This window comes from Pristiophorus japonicus, chromosome 13, assembly GCF_044704955.1.
Source record: "Pristiophorus japonicus isolate sPriJap1 chromosome 13, sPriJap1.hap1, whole genome shotgun sequence".
NCBI lineage: Eukaryota > Metazoa > Chordata > Chondrichthyes > Pristiophoridae > Pristiophorus > Pristiophorus japonicus.
In genome coordinates, this window is record NC_091989.1 from 50,217,917 (window position 1) to 50,238,678 (window position 20,762).

The window sequence follows — 20,762 nt, forward strand, 5'->3', positions numbered from 1 at the left end:
AGATACTCGGAAAGTTCCAATTTCAGTACCTGGTCTGTGCACAGTTAGCTGCCAGGATATTGGTGGGGGCTTTAATATTGCCTTCTCACGACAGAGGGGAAAATCAGGCAAAGTTCCCACTTCTTGAATGGGAAACATATTTCATTTAAAGAAAACAATTCTAAGCAGTTCTTCCAACTTGTGACATGGGGTTATTGTCTCTGCAAGAATTCTAAGCATCTGGCACCAAAGCAGCGCCCAGCATCCCCTGGGATTGGTTGTTGCTTTCACTGGAGCAGCAAAAAGATTTAGGGAAAAAAACAAATTGTATGGTGGGAGGAAGGAATGTTTTCACATAAGTACCCAAAGAGAAAGTGTCATTCTATTCCTTTAAGAAAAAGTTTTCTTGATCATTCACTGTACAGTTAAAACTAACCAATGAATTCTTGTTGGTCTTGGCATCAACAGTGTTAATGAAATAATTGCTTTTTGTGTTATCTGATTTGTGGAGAATTTGATCTTAATTCCACAAGCCACTGAGTTCTATAATATATAATCACTGCGACTCTTGTATCGCACATACCTATGCCACTGCGCTGTGTAGAACTTACCATTAACACTGTGCTGTATGGAACATACTGCTGTTGTATAGTGTATATCACTGGCACATAGTGTTGTGTAGTACATGCTGCTGCAACCGTGTTGTATAATACATATAGACACAGAAAATGCTGGAAATAATCAGCAGGTCAGGCAGCATCTGTGGAGAGGGAAACAAAGTCAACATTTTAGGTCGATAACCACTTGTCAGAACTCTGACAAAAGGTCATCAACCTGAAACCCTAACTCTGTTTTACCCTCCACAAATGCTACCTGACCTGCTGAATATTTCCAACATTTTCCTTTTTTTTCAGGTTTCCAGCATTTTTTGCTTCTGTTTCATTGTATAGCACAAAACTCTGCCACCGTGCTGCGTAACACATACAGCTGATATTGTGCTGTATAATTCCACTGTAACTGTGTTGCACAGCTCAAGCAAATAGACAATAGACATAATGCAAATCAGCAGGAAAAAACGAATTAAAAGCGAAAACTGATTTCTTTAAAAAAAAATGATAATCTTACACATCATCCCCTTTAAGGCTCTGTTGTAGCTTTGACTCTGGTACTTTGCCTAATCACATTCCGAGTAATTTCTCGTGTTTCTATGTTGACCTTTATCTTGTAGGGATGTTGTTCTGAAGCTCCTTCAGTACGAAGCCTCCACCAATGTAGCAGATAACAAGGGTTGCTTTCCACTCCACTTGGCTGCTTGGAAGGGAGACATGGATATTCTGAAAATTCTGATCCACCATGGGCCATCCCATTCGCGAGTGAATGAACAGGTGGGCTTTGCATGTTTGGAGTTATGGTTTAAAAAAAAAATAAGGCCTTTAAGTGCAGATCCGTTTGTAATCTCCCGATTTTATAATCTGATAGACATGAAATACTTGTGTTTGATATTTTGAGGAAAATCTATTCTTTGATTTGCTTTGGTTTGGAACTCTGAAAAGCTAAAACTAATTTTGTTGATTCATTTTCAGGTTGCACAACATAATTAAGTCAATACTTAGAACTTGAACAAGGAATGTTTTATAATTTCCTCTGTTACTTATATTGTGTTCTTTTGCTGAAGTATCGGGCCTCATTTATTATATTGGTTGCACTGTTGTTTTATCTCTAAGTGTGCTAACTTTTATTTTCTGTTGAAGAGGGTTCAGTTCATCCTGTACCTCAGTGTTGTGACTGTCTAATTTAGTCTAGTGATCACACAGCATTAATACCTTGCATATTAAATGTAATCTACAGGTCAGCAACTCCATTTAATACCTAGTTTATTAATTGCCTGCTTGATGGAATGTACCAATTTATACCACGTGTGGTCCTTGTCCCAGTGATTTATTTGCTGTGGGTTGTTAGTGAACTTACATCTGCTTTTCAACGTTTATTCACTGTCTGGTACAGCGTCAGGCCTTCACTTGGTTTATAACTGTTGAAGTGCTACATGAGTGAAATAAGGAAACAGATGCTGTAAACTGCTTAGAGTTCTCCGACCACAATAATCGTAACTGGAACTAATTCCTTTAAATTATTTCCATTTTGTCTTTTTCTTCTTTATCCCTGTGCTATTGCTCATTCTCACCTAAAGTTATTGTCCGAATCATAGCCCTATTCATTCCTCTCCTAGGTCTTGTGTCATCTCACTTTGTCATCATTTTTCATTGTGTCTCTGCTCTTCTCTGCCACCCCCACCACCCCCATCCCAAACTTCTTTTCTTCTTTATCCCCTGGTTTCACTTAGCTTCACCTCTGCACCAAACATACTATTATACACCAAAAATATAACTACTACCAATACATTTTTCACAACACAGTACATAAATAAGAAAAGACTTGCATCTATATAATGCCTTATCACATCTCTCAGTGACATTACTGAGTGCATTTCATATAATTAATTAATTTGAAGGCTATTATATCGAACAATATGGTAGCCATTTTATTCACAGCAAGATCACACAAATATCAGTGAGATGAATGACCATTTGGCCCATTTTTATTGGAGTTAGTTGAGGGAGTGGTGTTGGCCAGTACATCAGGACACCACCTTTCTCCATGAATGGAGCCATGAGTGTCTATCTGAACCAGCTGAACAGATAGATGGGGTCTTGGTTGACCACTTAGCCAAAGGACTGTGCTTTCAACAATCGAGCATGTCGTTGTACTGCATTAGAGTGTCATTGTAGGTTATAAGTTCAGGTGTGGGTTTGAACCTACAACGTCTGACTTCAGAAGGAAATGTGGATTGCCATGAGCTGAACCTGCTTTTTAACAGTTGGTCAAAGAAAAAGCATCATATTTGGTGGCAAGTTTAAATCACAAATTCAAATTGGTCTGTTTTTGTTCAAAGATTTGGGAAACCCCTAAACCCCTTCCCTTTTAATGCAAGTGTTTGTAATTTTGTGGACAGGTTTTGCACTGGATGACAAACTTTACCTCTGGCTTGATGGGAAGGTTAGAAATAAAGGAAATATTTTGTTTCAGTTAAAATAAATGTGATTCTCAATTTTTTTTAACTTGCTAAGTTTTTCATATTGATTGATTCTATTTCCACAAACAAAATTTGCAATAGTTTGAGGCGGATAAATTCAATGATAGTTCAAGAAAAACAGAACAGAAGTAATTTTTCGGCCTGTGCTTGTACAGCTGGGACGTCTCTTCCTGGCATGATTATGTTGGTTGGTGGTACTTTTGTGTGCACTTACAATCGTGTGAGTGGACAGATTTAAAAAATGACACTTGAAACCCAAAAACAGGCTTTTAACTTAAAATTGACGAATTCATTTTAATTTCCTCTCCATCCTGTTTGTGCAGAAATGGCTCGGGGTTGGGAAATTTGTTCCTTCATGTTGTTTGTCCATGAATGCTAACTTTTTTGCTTGAATGCAAATATCACAGATTTCATCGAGATTTGCTTAATGTCTTTGCCTCATCTGGTTTCATTTTCAAAACAGGCACTCAAACTTGACGAGTTATTTCCTTTCATCATCCTTTGGCTTCTTTTCAAAAACAGGCGTACCAGAAACTGCTAGCATGCTGGCCCATGTATTGGAAAAATACTCTGTTCTTGAGCAGACTGTACATCTCACCTCAATAACTTAAAACAAAATCTTATCAGGTACTCATCAGACTTGATAAAGGGGTTTCCACTCATCCAAGTGTTGATTCAATGTTGTGAGATGGAAATCATAATTGCGTATGTTTTTTTTTTCCCTTAGTGCTGACGTATGCTCAGCAATTAGTTAGGAGACCGAATTAAGTTGTTTACCCAACCAAATATTTAACCAACATGTGACTTTTGGCTCATAACAAAGAATCAAGTTTGTATCACACCAACAATATTTATGAACTACATATTAGTGATCTTTGTTGTGCCATCATGATCACTAACTTTTAGTACCTAAACATTGTTGCTGTGCTACAAATTTAATACACTGTAAGCCTCTTGTAACGGATTAATCCATGTTGATCTCACTCATCCAGTTTAAATGCGTATTCTGACCAGGAACCAGCTGTCATTGACTCCTTAATGGCAGCTGTTCTGAATCTTGAAAATACCTTCAGAATACCTAAAAAAAAAGAAGTTTGTCAGCTTTTTTTGATCAGTCAACTGAATAGCTTCTGATATGGGGTGTTTTTGTCATAAACTGTGATCGGTTAAACTGCAGATAATGGACTCTGAGCAAGAGCTCAGACTACAGAAAGAATACTATACACCATTCAAAATAAACTGATTCCAGATACAGTCAAATTATGCTTAATTTACCGACATTTCCTTCAAATATATATGAACATATGAAAAGGGAGAGAGAAGACCATTAGTCCCATCAGTCAGACTGTACGACTTCATGCACCACATGCCGGTTCTTGTACGAGGCAAAAAAAACTATAGGAAAAAATCTGAGTACTGTAACACCCTGGAAAATTCCTTCATGATTCCCGAAGGTAGAGGGTGTCCAATCTTCTGGAAGGAAAGGACCAGATCCATGTGCCACAACCAATAAGTGGTCCACATATGATTTAGCAATGATAACGGAATAACCTTTCAATTCATATTTTCTGTTTTGAAACACAATTATAATAAACAACCAATCATGACTCTGTTGTTTGTGCTTGTGATTCATGCCCGAGTCCAGTGATTTTTGGATTTTGTTTTTATAATATTCCTGATTGATATAAGAAATTTAAACGTAGAAAGTTTGAAATATCTCATGTGACTCAAAGTAAAACAAAATGCTTCCAAAATCATAGGATTTGAGTGTGATGGCAGCATTGTGTGCATAGCATCATTACATTTAAAAAAAAAATCAAACTGCCATATGCAGAAAAATCAAACCCCATTTACAAAAATCCAAACTCCCGGTGCACACGAATCCAATCCCCGCACACAACGATTTCGATCCCATAAACAACGATTCCAATCCCCATATACAACAATTCCAAATCCACACACACAACAATTCAGATCCCCATGTACAAAAAATCTCCCTGACTTCTAATACTGGGAAGCTTTTTGATGCGTCTGGGGCCAGAAGATTGCTCCCTGACTGGTATAATTCAACCATCCACATGATAAAAAAACGGGCGCCCCTCCAAGCTGGGCGCCCGTTTTTCGCGCCTAAAATGGCGCCGGAAAAAAAACGAGCGATTCTGGAGCGCTTTGCAGCTCCTTGTCTGCTTGGCGTGGCGCCCAGGGGGGCGGAGCCTACACTCGCGCCGATTTTGTAAGTGGGAGGGGACGGGTACTATTTAAATTAGTTTTTTTCCTGCCGGCAGCGCTGCACGTGCGCATTGGAGCGTTCGCGCATGCTCAGTGTGAAAAAAACATTGGCACTCGGCCATTTTTGTAGTTTTCTGTAGCTGTTTAGTTTTTGAACATTTTTTAATAAAAGTACATTGCCATCAGCACAGAGGCTTCTTGTAGCAGTGAGAAGAGTGCAGGAAGCCTCAAAGTTGAGGCAGCCGTTTCCCGACGACCTCCCTCTTTTGCCGTCGAGAAATGGCTCCTCAATTTCTGAGGCTTCCTGCAGCCTTCTTTCTTTCCCGCCAGCCGTCTGGAACGGCTCCATTCCCTTCCTCCCGCCCCCCCCCCCCGCGTTCGGTCGGCTCCCTCCCACCCGCATTCGGTCGGCTCTCTCCCCCCCGCGTTCGTCGGCTCCCTTCCCTCCCCCCCGCGTTTGTCGGCCCACTTCCTTTCCTCCCCCCGCGTTCGTCGGCTCCCTTCCCTCCCCCCCGCCCCCCCCCCCCCCGGCGTTCGGTCGGCTCCCTCCTCCACCCCCCCCCCTCGCCCGCGTTCGGTTGGCTCCCTCCTCCCGCCGCCCGCATTAGGGCGCCTCGTTTTGTGAGGCTTGCTGCACCATTCTCCCTGGCTGAAGCACTTTCACACAGGTAGGAAGATTGTTTATTTAATCTTTTCTTTGCTTATAAATGTTTATTCAGGTTGGATTTATTTGTATAATATTTGTATAAGTATTAATAAGGATTGATTGTAGAATTTAATGAGTTCCCTTCCCCCTCCCCCTCTCCCACCACCTCGTTCTGGACGCCTGATTTGTAACCTGCGCCTGATTTTTTAATGTGTAGAACAGGTTTTTTCAGTTCTACAAAAATCTTCACTTGCTCCATTCTACTTTAGTTTGGAGTACATTTTCACTGTGGAAACTTTCAAATCAGGCGTCAGTGGCCGGACACGCCCCCTTTTGAAGAAAAAATTCTGTTCCAAAGTAGAACTGTTCTACCTGACTAGAACTGCAGAAAAAAAAATGTGGAGAATTGCGAATTCTAAGATAGTCCGTTCTCCACCAGTTGCTCCTAAAAATCAGGCGCAAATCATGTGGAAACTTGGGCCCATTATATCCACAAAAAAGAGAGAACCAGCCCAGCGCTTCACAGCAACAGCAATAGCATTTATATAGTGCTTTTAATGTAGTAAAACGTCCCAAACCGCTTCACGAGTGTTATCGAACAAAATTTGACACAGAGCCACGCAAGAAGATATTGGGATAGGTGCCCAAAAGCATGGTCAAAGAGGTTAGTTTTAAAGAGTGTCTTCAATAAGCTAGTTAATGGGATCTTGAGGGCTGTTTTCAATCCATGGGCCAAATCTTAAACATGCAAACCTTGACACGTCCAAGCCAGCTCCAGGAAGCCAGGGTTACCCATGAATCCACCCGATAATGTCTGTATTATCAGAAGTCGAAACACTTTCTTTTTCTTTCTTTTTATTTCTTTCTCTTTCTTTCCTGTTCTTTCTTGTTTGGATGATGATACGTCCTTGCTATACAGTATAAATGCACACGAGGCCCATGCTTGAGAGAATGTCAGTCTGTGACCTGTCCTTTATTTCTTAGCACTCAAGTGATGAAGGTGGGTGGAGCTTCCCCTTTTATACCTGAAGGTCCAGGTTAGGAGTGTCTCCCACCTAGTGGTCATTGTTCTCACAGTGTACAACTTAGGTCAGATTATAAATGGGTTACAATGCTGGTTGAATGCATGACATCACCTCTCCCCCAAAGTCTTATTGGGATCACAGGTTGAGTCTCTCTGGTGGTTTACGCTCTCTTGTAGAGTGCCTGAGTTGGGGCTCCGGTTGTTGGGCGCTGGCCTGAGTGTCTACTGTTTGAGGTGCCTCAGGCCAATCCAGACTGCCCACAGTGATTGGGCTCTCCTCCCTTTGGTCACCTGTGGTGGAGTGACCTCTACATCGTGTTCTCCCTCTGCTTCTTCTATGGGGTTGCTGAATCTCCTTTTTCTTTGATCCACGTGTTTGCGGCAGATTTGTCTATTGGTAAGTTTAACTACCAGAATCCTATTTCCCTCTTTGGTAATCACAGTGCCTGTGAGCCATTTGGGCCCTGCAGCGTAGTTGAGGACAAAAACAGGATCATTTACATCAATACATCGCGCCCTCACATTCCTGTCATGATAGTCATATTGTGGCTGGCGCCTGCTCTCGACAATTTCTTTCATGGTGGGGTGTATAAGGGATAGCCGGGTTTTGAGCGTCCTTTTCATTAGGAGCTTTGCGGGTGGAACCCTGTGAGCGAGTGTGGTTGGGATCTATAAGCCAAAAGGAGGCGTGATAAGCGCCTTTGTAAGGAACCCCCTTGGATTCTGAGCATCCCCTGTTTGATTATCTGCACTGCTCGTTCTGCCTGGCCGTTTGAGGCTGGCTTGAACGGTGCCGTTCTGACATGGTTAATTCCATTGCCTGCCATGAAGCCCTGGAATTCAGTGCTTGTGAAGCACGGGCCATTGTCGCTGACCAAGACGTCCGGTAGACCGTGGGCGGCGAACATTGCCCGTAGACTTTCTACCGTGGCAGAGGATGTGCTTGAATTTAAAATGTCACACTCGATCCATTTGGAGTAGGCGTCTACTACAACCAAAAACATTTTTCCCATGAAAGGACCTGCGTAGTCCACATGGATGCGTGACCAAGGCTTGGCGGGCCATGGCCAGGGGCTAAGGGGAACTTCCCTGGGCGCATTGCCCAGCTGGGTACACGTGTTGCACCTGCGAACACAAAGTTTCAGATCTGCGTCTATCCCTGGCCACCAAACGTGTGACCTGGCAATTGCCTTCATCATGACAATGCCCGGGTGCTCATTGTGGAGTTCTCTGATGAACACCTCTCTGCCCATCTGGGGCATGACTACGTGGTTTTCCCACAGTAGGCAATCGGCCTGAATCGAGAGTTCATCCCTGCGCCTGTGAAATGGTTTAAATTCCTCAGGGCATGCCCTGTACGTGGCTGCCCAGTCCCCATTCAGGACACATTTCTTGACTAGAGACAATAGCGGGTCTCTCTTTGTCCAGACTTTAATCTGACGGGCTGTCACGGGTGAGCCTTCGCTTCTGAAAGGTTCAACAGCCATGACCATCTCAGCAGCATGCTCGGTAGCCCCCTCAGTGGTGGCTAGTGGGAGCCTGCTGAGTGCATCGACGCAGTTTTCAGTGCCCGGTCTGTGCCGAATTGTATAGTCATAGGCGGCTAACGTGAGTGCCCACCTCTGTATGCGGGCCGATGCATTTGTATTTATGGCCTTGTTGTCGACCAAAAGGGACGTTAGGGGTTTGTGATCTGTCTTCAGCTCAAATTTCCTGCCAAACAGGTACTGGTGCATTTTCTTTACTGCATATACACATGTGAGCGCCTCCTTTTCTACCATCCTGTATCCCCTTTCTGCCTGGGACAGACTCCTGGAGGCATAAGCTACCGGCTGTAACTGACATTGACATGCTGCAACACACACCCGACACCATAGGACGACGCATCGCACCTTAACACAAGTTTCTTACATGGGTCGTATAGTGTTAACAGAGTGTTGGAACATAACAAATTGCGTGCCCTATTAAAAGCCCTTTCCTGGCTGTCCCCCCAGACCCATTCGCGACCTTTGCATAGGAGCACATGTAGCGGCTCTAGCAGCGTGCTCAATTTGGGAAGAAAGTTACCAAAATAGTTCAGCAGACCCAGGAACGAACGCAGCTCCGTCGTGTTACGGGGTCTGGGTGCTCTCTGGATCGCTTCCGTCTTGGACGCAGTAGGGCTGATCCCGTCTGCTGCTACCCTCATCCCCAGGAATTCTACCTCTGGAGCTAAGAAGACGCACTTCGCCTTTTTCAGTCGCAGCCCTACCCGGTCCAGTCTGCGTAGCACCTCCTCCAGGTTGTGGAAGTGTTCTTCAGTATCGTAACCCGTGATGAGGATGTCGTCCTGAAAAACCACCGTCCCTGGAATCGACTTGAGGAGGCTTTCCATATTTCGTTGGAAGATCGCGGCGGCGGCCGAGCGAATCCCGAACGGACATCTGTTGTACTCAAACAACCCCTTGTGTGTCGTGATGGTGGTCAGCTTCTTCGACTCATTCGCCAGCTCCTGGGTCATGTAAGCTGAGGTCAGGGCCAATTTTTTTTAACGTTTGCCACCGGATAGCGTCGCAAAGAGGTCCTCCACTCTCGGTAGCGGGTACTGGTCTTGGAGTGACACCCGATTGATGGCGGCCTTGTAATCACCACAGATCCTGACCGACCCACCTTGAGCACCGGCACGATCGGGCTCGCCCAGTCACTGAATTCGACTGGCGAGATGATGCCTTCCCTCAGCAGGCGGTCCATTTCGCCTTCTATCTTTTCCTGCATCATGTACGGCACCGCTCTGGCCTTGTGGTGTACTGGCCTGGCGTCCGGGTTTATGTAAATCACTACCTTGGCCCTCATGAAAGTGCCGATGCTGGGTTGAAATAATGAGCCAAATTTGTCCAGGATCTGTGAGCATGATACTCGCTCCACAGAGGAAATTGCATTGACATCGCCCCATTTCCAGTTAATGACAGCAAGCCAACTCCTCTCCAGTAGTGCGGGACCGTCCCCTGGGACAATCCAGAGTGACAACCTGTTCTCCGAATCTTTGTGGGTCACGACTACCGTGGCGCTGCCTAGCACCGGAATGATCTGCTTTGTGTAAGTCCGTAGCTGTGCGTCAATCGGTGATAATTTTGGCCTCCTGTCCTTGGACGCCCACATCTTTTCGAACTGTTTGATACCCATCAGGGACTGGCTGGCCCCCGTGTCTAGCTCCATTGATACTGGGATGCCATTGAGGAGCACTTTCATCATTATCGGTGGCGTCCTGGTGTATGAACTGTATACGTGCTCCATATGAACTCGCTGAACTTCAGCTTCCAGCGATTTCCCCCAGCGTACATTTCTGCAATTTCTGCAGGTATTTTGCTCATCTCTGCAAATTCTGGCTGAGTGTGTGCCTCCATGCCTCCAACATGAGCTGCTGTTGGAAATAAAAGGTCCCTTGCCAGTTGATCGTCCCTGACTGCGCCATTAACAGGTGTTGATGGCCCCATTACTGGCCGCATTGTCCCTTGCAATGGTGTGAATCGCCGTTCAACTTGCCATTGCCTCTGTCGAACTTCCCCTCTGGGTTCGACTACATGTTGGGGCATGCCCGACTGCTCTTGTCTGCGTGGAGAACTGTGTGCTGCTTTAACAATGTTGAATCTCTATCCCAACCATTCCTTAACACAGTACCTCTCGTCTGTTCTGCTAGTGGCCATGCTCGCGTGGTTTAAATCCCAGTTTCTTGTTGCCATTGATACGTCCTTACTATACAGTACAAATGCACACGAGACCCATGCTTGAGAGAAGGTCAGTCTGTGACCTGTCCTTTATTCCTTAGCACTCAGGTGATGAAGGTGGGTGGAGCTTCCCCTTTTATACCTGAAGGTCCAGGTTAGGAGTGTCTCCCACCTAGCGGTCATTGTTCTCACAGTGTACAACTTAGGTCAGATTATACATGGGTTACAATGCTGGTTGAACACATGACAGATGAAACCTTCACTTGAGATCCCATCTGAATGTTCAGATGGACCAACACATCCTGTTGCATGATTTTCAGAAGAGCTGGAAGTTATTCTGGTATCCTTGCAAGATTTCGTTCTTAACCATTACAATCAAAGTCTGCTGTTTGTGGGATCTTGCCATGACTAGTGTGCCTGACTCTATAACATTCACTGCACTGTAGAATAATTGAATACATGTGAAACCGTTTGCAATGTGTCTGAGAGACGTGATAGTGCTATATAAATGCAGGCACTGTTCCCTCTTCTCAATCTTTCTCACCGCTATGCTCCACCTCACAGTCAACAAGCTCCCTGCTTGAGTGGAACTAAATTACAGAACCAGTGGGAACCTGTTCAACCTGCGCCGTCTCCAGACCAGATCCAAGAACACCCCAACCTCTGTCGTCGAGCTACAGTACGTGGACGACGCTTGCGTCTGCGCACATACGGAGGCTGAACTCCAGGATATAGTCGACGTATTTACTGAGGCGTGTGAAAGCATGGGCCTTGCGCTAAACATCTGTAAGACAAAGGTTCTCCACCAGCCTGTCCTCACCGCACAACACTGTCCCCCAGTCATCAAGATCCACGGTGCAGCCCTAGACACCGTGGACCACTTCCCATATCTCGGGAGCCTCCTATCAATAAGAGCAGGCATCGACGACACCGCCTCCAGTGCAGCCTGAGGAAAAGAGTGTTTGAAGACCAAGTCCTCAAAGTTGCCACCAAGCTCATGGTCTACAGGGCTGTAGTAATACCTGCCCTCCTGTATGGCTGAGACATGGACCATGTACAGTAGACACCTCAAATTGCTGGAGAAATATCACCAACGATATCTCCGCAAGATCCTACAAATCCCCTGGGAGGACAGGCGCACCAACATCAGCGACCTCATTCAGGCTAACATCCCCAGCATTGACCAGACTCGATCAGCTGCACTGGGCAGGCCACAGAGTCCGCATGTCAGACACACAACTCCCAAAGCAAGTGCTCTACGCGGAGCTCCTTCACGGCAAACGAGCCAAAGGTGGGCAGCGGAAATGCTACAAGGGCTCCCTGATAAAGTGCGACATCCCCACTAACACCTGGGAGTCCCTGGCCCAAGACTGTCCCAAGTGGAGGAAGTGCATCCGAGAGGGCGCTGTGCACCTTGAGTCTCAACGCCTAGAGCATGCAGAAATCAAGCGCAGGCAGCGGAAAGAACGTGCGGCAAACCAGTCCCACCCACCCACCCCCTCCCTCAACGACTATCTGTCCCACCTGTGACTGTGGCTCTCGTATTGGATTGTTCAGCCATCAAAAAACTCACTTCAGGTGTGGAAGCAAGTCTTCCTCAATCCCGATGGACTGCCTATGATGATGATGATGATGATATAAATGCAAGTTTGTTTTTGTTTTGCCTTCACTGAGACATCACTATCTCTCAACATTTCTCTCCAAGTATTAGAAAGAAACTGAAAATGTCGAAGTAAAATACACTAATTTTTAATCTTATATTAATACTCTTGTAAAATATTTTGAACCATGTGTACATATATTGTGCAAGTCATACAGATGTGAAATCTAAAAGCAAGGCAAAATGTCAAAGGTCAGGAATGTAAGAAGAATTTGTTTAACTGAGCCAAACCGCAGTGTCAAAAAGTCAGAACTTAGCCAGAAACTTGGGAGAGATGCAAGCTAAATTCCTCTCTCCTCCTCCAGTGTCATATAACTAAAGTTCTCAAAAAAAAAATATGAGCTCTTGGGAAGCTGTAATAATAATGAGCTGATTGTATTATATGATTAATTAGAAGAAGAAAAATAGGAAAAATGCAGAGGTAGAAATGGATACAAGTCGGGATGGATAAGGTAGAAAACTGACGTGTGGCAACGAAGGTCTGCCTTTACTGAACTTCAAAGTATAGTGGGTGATCTCAGTGAAAAGATTTATGAGAGAATGATCGAGTCATAAATGGAGCAGGGAATAGCTGATACATACAGAGAGAGCAGAATTTCAGCAAAAAAGAATATTCATGTTAATTGTTTTTGGAATATTCGGAGCTGAGGTCACATAATTTGAGGCTGAGAAGTCCCAATGATTGCGGTATCAGTTCACTTTTTGGGTATAACTTATAATTTGCAAACAAATACAAGAAAGCAAATTAGTGGCCTTTGGAATAACTTTACGCTTGTCAGCTCTCATTTTTCAGGATGTAAAAATCCAGCCACAATGGAATTTGTGGAGGCATGCTGAAGGGTTTACACCACAATACATGCATGTGGGAATGCAACTCTATAGTGATTGTTTTTGTCAAAATCTGAGAGAGTTTCTTTGCATAGAATACAGATACAGTGTCGAGAATCCAGGGTTCCAGAATGTTCCGGAATCCAAACTCCGGGACGATCGGTGGCAGGGTTGTCTGGAATCCGTAAAATCCGGACCCGACGACCCTGCCGACCTCTGTGCCCCGCCGCTGCCCGACCTCGGGCCTCGCCTCATCGCCGCTGCCCTTGCCTCAAGGCCTCCTCGCCGACCTGTCCGACAACCTCCTTGGCGGGGCCTGCCTGACGACAACATCCTCGGCGGGGTCTGCCTATCCGACAACCTCCTTGGCGGGGCCTGCCTATCCGACAACATCCTTGGCGGGGCCAGACAGCCGGAACAGCTCCTCAGTGGGAATCTCCCCCCTCCCCTTTCTGATGTTCCGAAATCCGGAAATACCCGAATCTGGGCTCGGGTGTTTCCGGATTCGTGACGTCAGGAAGCAAATCGAAAGTCCGGAAGGCGGAACGGCCTCGGTCCCGAGGGTTCCGGATTCTCGACGCTGCACCTGTATTGGTCGCATTATTATTGGATTACAACTGGTATGTCGAAGGTCACTGGCCAGCAAAATCTCTTTGCTTAATGGCGCCTAATAATAATCACACGTGGAACGAAGAAATTGTTTAGCAGCTTGTCCCCATTCTTAAATATTGAATCACTGAGGTGCATATGTGAAGATCTCAGGTCAGATTTCTTATCCATTGGTTGTTGAAATTTGTTGAATCAACGAAAATGGACATGTTCGGGATTGCAGGATTTAATATAGTCTGCAGATGTTTCAAACTAGATTTTCTTTCCATTCCTGGCTAAACAAATGTATTGATTCATCTAAAGCCTTTATTTTCAAAAGAAAATATTTTTAAAGCTTTTATTTGAAGAGGAAGACATTTTAAAACCTGTTTGTACATGGTATTCTCCCCTGAATACAATCATTGATAACCAAAGAGTGAATTTAGTCATTTAAAAAAATTGCTATAAATCTATCGATACTAAAACTCTCCATCTGTGCACTTCCTGTCTGTGCCACTTGACTTCATGTTGTCATGTTTTTGTGTCACTTTGTCTTTGAGTCTTTTCCCATTTATAAATCCCTATGTCCTCACTTAACATACCTTGTCTACGTAAATTTGTCACGCTGATTGCACCATCATGGGTAACTGCCAGAGAAAGTTTCCTATCTGATTCGCTCAGCTCAGACGCCATCTTGGAATGTACTGTGTGCACTTGTCACTGTAAAAACACCCTCCCAGTAGTGTTAGCACTGCAGAGCCTATATTGGCATGAGGTTGTAATTACAATGTGACAAGTTTTCATATATAGGGCTGGAAATTCAGCAACCCTCCGCCGCGTTTTTCGGTGGTATTTTGCCGTTTTGCGGCGGGAAATTCCCTGAAGTCTTCCGCTGGCGGTTTTGAAATATCTCTGGGGAGCGGCCCGCCGGCGTGCAAGGTGCCAGACTGGAAAAAGTGCTTTCGCCCGTGTTTGGCCACGTCGATGGGGTCAAAAAAAACGCAGAGGAAAACCTGTCGGTGCAGCCCTTGGAAACAGCGGTAGGTATGAAAACCTTCAAAAAAGGTAAGTTAAAGTTTATTTTAAAATTCTTTTGCAGCGATTCACTAGAAAAGGGTCTTGTGAATGTTTTGCGATTTTTAAAGTTTTTTGTTTTTTGGAAAAATATTTATTGTGTTTTACCCCCCTCCCTAGGCCCAACTCGCAGCGGTTTCAGCCTCGGAAAAAAGTTGCAGAAAATTCATGGTTTACGCTGCGAATCTTCATGCAACACTGATTTTTCCCACAGGGTGGATTTTTTCCCATTTTTTTTCCTCAATCTTCTCCCTCAAAATCAAAGTGGAGTCAGTGTTTTTTTTTGGCGGCAAAAAACCGCTGTGACCCAAAAAGGAATTTCTAGCCCATCGTGTTCGTGTGGGCTCAAGAATTTATTGTGGTCAGCGGCGAAGCAAAGGCGTTTGCTGCTGGCCCCAAAGTACGCTTTCCACAAAGTTTTTTATTCATTCCTGGGATACGGTAAGACCAACATTTATTGTTCATCCCTTATTGCCCTTGAGAAGGCAGTGATACTCAGAGTCATACCTTTCAGCCAATGTCTCAGACTCCTCCAACACCATTCCTGGGAGTGTCCCATCCCACCGGCAGGACACCTGAGGTGGTGACACAGTGGTATACTGTCGGGTGGGAGTGATCCTGGGAGTCCTCAATATTGACTCTTGGCCCCATGAAGTTTCACGGCTTCAGGTTAAGTGTGAGCTAGGAAACCTCCTGCTGATTACCACCTCTTGCCCTCCCTCAGCTAATGAATCAGTATGAATATGTTGTAATCCCCTAAGTCTGAACATCACTTGGAAGAAGCACTGAGGGTAGCAAGGGCACAGATTATACTCTGGGTGGGGGACTTCAACGTCCATCACCAAGAGTGGCTCGGTAGTACCACTGCTGGCCGAGTCCCGAAGGATATAGCTGCCAGACTGGACCTGCAGCAGGTGGTGAGAGAACCAACATGAGGGAAAAACCTACTTGACCTTGTCCTCACCAATTTACCTGTCACACATGCATCTGTCCATGACAGCATTGGTAGCAGTGATCACGCACAGTCAATGTGGAGTTGAAGTCCTGTCATCACACTGAAGAAACTCTCCATCTTGTTGTGAAGCAGTACCACCGTGCTAAATGGGATAGATTCAGAACAGATCTCGCAGCTCAAAAGTGAGCATCCCTGAGGCACTGTGGGCCATCAGCAGCAGCAGAATTGTATTCCACCACAATCTGTAACCTCATGGCCCAGCATGTCCTTCAGTCTCCCATTACCATCAAGCCAGGGGACCAACCCTGGTTCAATAAGGAATGCAGCACCAGGCGTACCAGAAATGAGGTACCAACTTGGGGAAGCTGTAACACAGGACTACATGCATGCTAAGCAGCGGAAGCTGCATGCTATAGACAGAGTTAAGCGATCTCACAATCAACCGATCAGATCAAAGCTCTGCAGTCCTGCTGCATCCAGTCATGAATGGTGGTGAACAATTAAACAACTAACTGGAGGAGGTGGCTCCATGAATATCCCCATCCTCAGCGATACGGAGCCCAGCATGTGAATGCAAAAGACAAGACTGAAGCATTTGCACCAATCTTCAGCCAGAAGTGCCGAGTGGATGATCCATATCGGCCTCCACCTGAGGTCCCCACCATCACAGAAGCCAATTCAATTCACTCCAAGTGATATCAAGAAACGGCTGAGAGTACTGGATACAGCAAAGGCTATGCGCCCTGACACACCCTGGCTGGCATGCTGAAGATGTGCTTCAGAACTAGCTGTGCCTCTAGCCAAGCTGTTCCAGTACACCTACAACACTGGCATCTATCCAACAATGTGGAAAACTGCTCAAGTATGTCCTGTCCACAAAAAGCAGGACAAATCGAATCCGACCGATTACTGTCCCATCAATCTACTTTCAATCATAGTGAAGTGATGGAAGGTGGTGTCAACAGTGCTATCAAGTAACACTTACTCACCAGTAACCTGCTCACTGATGCTCAGTTTGGCTTCTGCCAGGACTACTGAGCGCCAGACCTCATTACAGCCGTGGTCCATACATGGACAAAAGAGCTGAATTCCAGAGGTGAGGTGAGAGTGACTGCCCTTGACATTAAGGCAGCATTTGACCGTGTGTGGCATCAAGGAGCCCGAGTAAAATTGAAGTCAATGGGAATAAGGGGGAAAACTCTTCAATGGCTGGGGTCATACCTAGTACAAAGGAAGATGGTTGCGGTGGTTGGAGGTGAATCATCCCAACCTCAGGACATCGCTGCAGGAGCTCCTCAGGGCAGTGTCCGAGGCCCAACCATCTTCAGCTGCTTCATCAATTACCTTTCCTCCATCATAACAACAACTTGTATTTATTTAGCACCTTTAACGCTGTGAAACGTCCCAGGAGTATTATGAGATAAAAAAATTGACACCAAGCTGCATAAGTATAATAAGTAGGGAGGTGCAAGGCCATGGAGGGATTTGAAAATAAGGATGAGAATTTTGAAATCGAGGCGTTTCTTAACCAGAAGCCAATGTAGGTCAGCGAGCACAGGGTTGATGGGTGAACGGGACTTGGTGCAAATGTCAGAGTGGGTACGTTTGCTGATGATTGCACGGTGTTCAGTTCCATTTGCAACTCCTCAGAAAATGAAGCAGTCCATGCCCGCATGCAGCAAGACCTGAACAACATTCAGGCTTGGGCTGATGAGTGGCAAGTAACATTCGCATCATATCAGTGCCAGGCAATGACCATTTCCAACAATGTCGTTGAATATAGGGAGTCTAACTACCTCCCTATATTCAACGGCATTACCGTCTCTGAATCCCCCACCATCAACATCCTGGGGGTCACCATTGACCAGAAACTTAACTGGACCATCCAGATAAGTACTGTGGCAACAAGAGCAGGTCAGAGGTTGGGTATTCTGCAGTGAGTGTCTTAACTCCTGATTCTCCAAAGCCTTTCCACCATCTACAAGGCACAAGTCAGAAGTGTGATGGAATACTCTCTACTTGCCTGGATGAGTGCAGCTCCAACAACATCCAAGAAGCTCGAAACCATCCAGGACAAAGCAGCCCGCTTGATTGGCACCGCATCCATCACCTTAAACATCCACTCCCTCCACCACCGGTACACCGTGGCTGCAGTATGCACCATCTCCAAGATGCACTGCAGCAACTCGCCAAGGCTTCTTTGGCAGCACCTCCCAAACCTGCGACCTCTACCACACCTTCTCGAGGGCAATTAGGAATGGGCAATAAATGCTAGTCTTGCCAGCGATGCCCACAACCCGGAATGAATAAAAACTCCCCAGTTACATCTAATCCCTTTGGGTCTAACTTTTAATGGTGTAATTAGCAGCGGAACAACCGAAGTTTCCGTCAGTTTCACTGATTTCACAGATTACACAGAGTGCCAGCTGCAGGGGCAGGCACAGCGCAACGAGTGTCGGAACAGTGAACGGCTGACCGCTACTTTAGGATTTCTGCATTAGGATGCGCATGCAATGAATCCTGAAGTTTTGGTCAGTTTCAAAGGGCTGATAAGGGTGAACGATGTTTGTTTGCCGTTATTACCCTCTGCAAATTCCAGGCCTTAATATTATTAAAAATCCGACATCTGTGTGCACTTGGTGACTAGAAATACTTACTTTCCATTATCAGGTTTATGACACGCTTCTGTGTTAATGTTTTTTCTAATGTTGTGCTTATAATAGAAGCTATCAATGTAAACATAATTTAATTGGGGATTCAGAAAATCACAGAGATTTACATTAATGCACATTTAATGAAACCATTTTGCAATTATGGATACATTCACACCTATATTTTGTGAGATCATTGTACATTTAATGGGAGTTGACATTCTTCTGCATGATTTATGGAGTCACTTTGTCCTTGGGTTGGGGAAAGTATTACTACATCAAGCGACTTGCACTGGTAACGATGCACGTAGGGGGTTGAAGGAGCTTATCTGGCCTTGGTTCCAGTAGTTATTTGGGCTTGGGGACGATTGGGAGAGGTCCTGCACACTGGTGTTCATGCTAGTTGGAGGGCCTTTCATGACCAACATGTGGGTTGCTCTGCTGCGAGGGTAGTTCGTATTAAGTGCCTCTCTGAGAACAAGTCCCATACTGCCTGGTATTTCCCCAGTTCCAGGCAAAAGTCAAACATTGCAAGAGGCTCTCTCTCTCCAGTGGGGTGGCTCTGCAAGCACTGAGTTGTATCCCTGGGATTGAGGGACTGGTCATGTTTGTAGTGATCTGCTGTTCAGAAAGACTGAATGTGGTGGCTTGACTAGAATATGTGGAGGAAGGTGTCCTTCTGGTTGTGGTGTCTTCAGCAATCATTTGTCATGAAGCAATGGAATTCGTGGAGCAGGTGTAGGTGTAATATGTGGAATTTATGATTTTGAGTTGGCTTTTGTGCATTTTGCTGCCAATGGTGATGCTTGGGGCTCTGACTCCATACCCTTTCCCATTCCGTCTGCCATAAAAGTCGGCCTGGGTCATGCTCACATCTTGCCTTCTGTTCTATCCTTGGTCCCGGAGGAAAGAATATGATACAGGATGGAGATGCGCCTGCGTGACGCTGTTGGGGAATGGAGGATAAGTTCCGAAAGCATTGGCGTGCGCTGAATACTAAACTTGTCACATTGCAATTATACCCTTCTGCCTTGTCACCTCAGTTTTCCATTACCCAGCTCCCCAATCTATGCTGCAGAGAAACTTCTGCGCTCCAACCAACGCTGCTGCTCTGCTTCCCAAATTGCTGTAAGTTTTGCTAATTAGCAACACACAAGATAAAATCAAAGTATTAAATAAATATAAGCATGGGATACATGACTTTAAAATAGGAACTGAAATAACTGTGTCCTGGTCCAATTCTCCACCGTAGGAAAGATAAAGCTCCAACTTCTGAAAAGAGCTAGAGCAAATATTCCAGGAAGTCGGTCCAATCGGACAAAAGATCTGGAGGAGAGATGAGAAGAATTTCTTCCACTCAGCGTTGTCGGGATCTGGAACACTCTACCAGAAAAGGTGGTGGATGCTGATTCCATAAACCATTTTAAAAGAGAATTGGACAGGTGCTTGAGGATGAGGAACTTACAGGGTTACAGATATAGGGCCCAAATTTGCCCAGGAGTTGTTACGTTTTTTTTGGAGCAACTTGATTTTTTTGGTGTATCTTTAAAATCGCAATTCTGCATATTTAATTTGCGCCAGTGTAAGTAAGTTAGTTGGGATTTTTTTTTGTTCTTTTTCTCAAAAGGGGCCGTTACCAGCAACCTACTCCACTTTTGGCCATTTAAGCCAGTTTGGACAGCTAATAGTTACTCCAAACTAACTTACGCCAGCGTATGTGGCCACTTGTAGTCCGCACAGAAAAACCTTGCGGAGAGTTAAGAAATCAGCGCAGGTAAGTACATTTAAAGCACCAAGCACTAAACAAAGCACAAAAATAAGCATTCAGTAACAAATAAAAAATACAAGGAAGCTGAGAGGACCTGCACCGAGCACCAAGACTTACAAAGCACTAAACAAAGCATAAAAAGTAATAAGCAATTAATTAACAAATAAAAAAAATAGAAGGAACCCAGCACCTAAAGCACCAAGACCAAAGTAATAAGCAATCAATCAATCAATAACAAATAAAAAAATAGAAGTCCTACCTTTATGTGAAGGGAAGGCAGTGAGCCGCCGATGAGGGAGCCCATTCGGCCAGGGATAGGGGCAGCGTGCTTCGGGCCCCTCCTACACACATGTCCATGTCCAGACAGCAAGTGCCAGCAAGCCAATTCTGAACCTGTTATCAACGCTAATGCCCACGCAATTAGCAATTAGAGATGTGGATGATTTTTCCTTTTACTGGCTCAAGGTACCCATGCCAATTGATGCCCTAGCCAAGACTAGCCAGCTCAGCAGAGACTCAAAGTTGAATCTGGAACCTTCTAGTCTGTAAATTTGCAGTAAATTTA

General features: G+C 45.1%; 1 protein-coding gene across 11 annotated transcripts in view; it reads left to right on the plus strand.

Annotated features, from left to right (window-relative positions):
* Positions 1-20,762, plus strand: part of anks1b (ankyrin repeat and sterile alpha motif domain containing 1B) — a 965,528-nt gene that overhangs the window by 325,070 nt on the left and 619,696 nt on the right. For all 11 annotated transcript variants that reach the window (XM_070897439.1, XM_070897440.1, XM_070897444.1 and 8 more), the window contains one exon: positions 1,208-1,364. In XM_070897439.1, the coding sequence (XP_070753540.1) occupies positions 1,208-1,364 (157 nt within the window). The remainder of the gene's footprint in view (positions 1-1,207; positions 1,365-20,762) is intronic.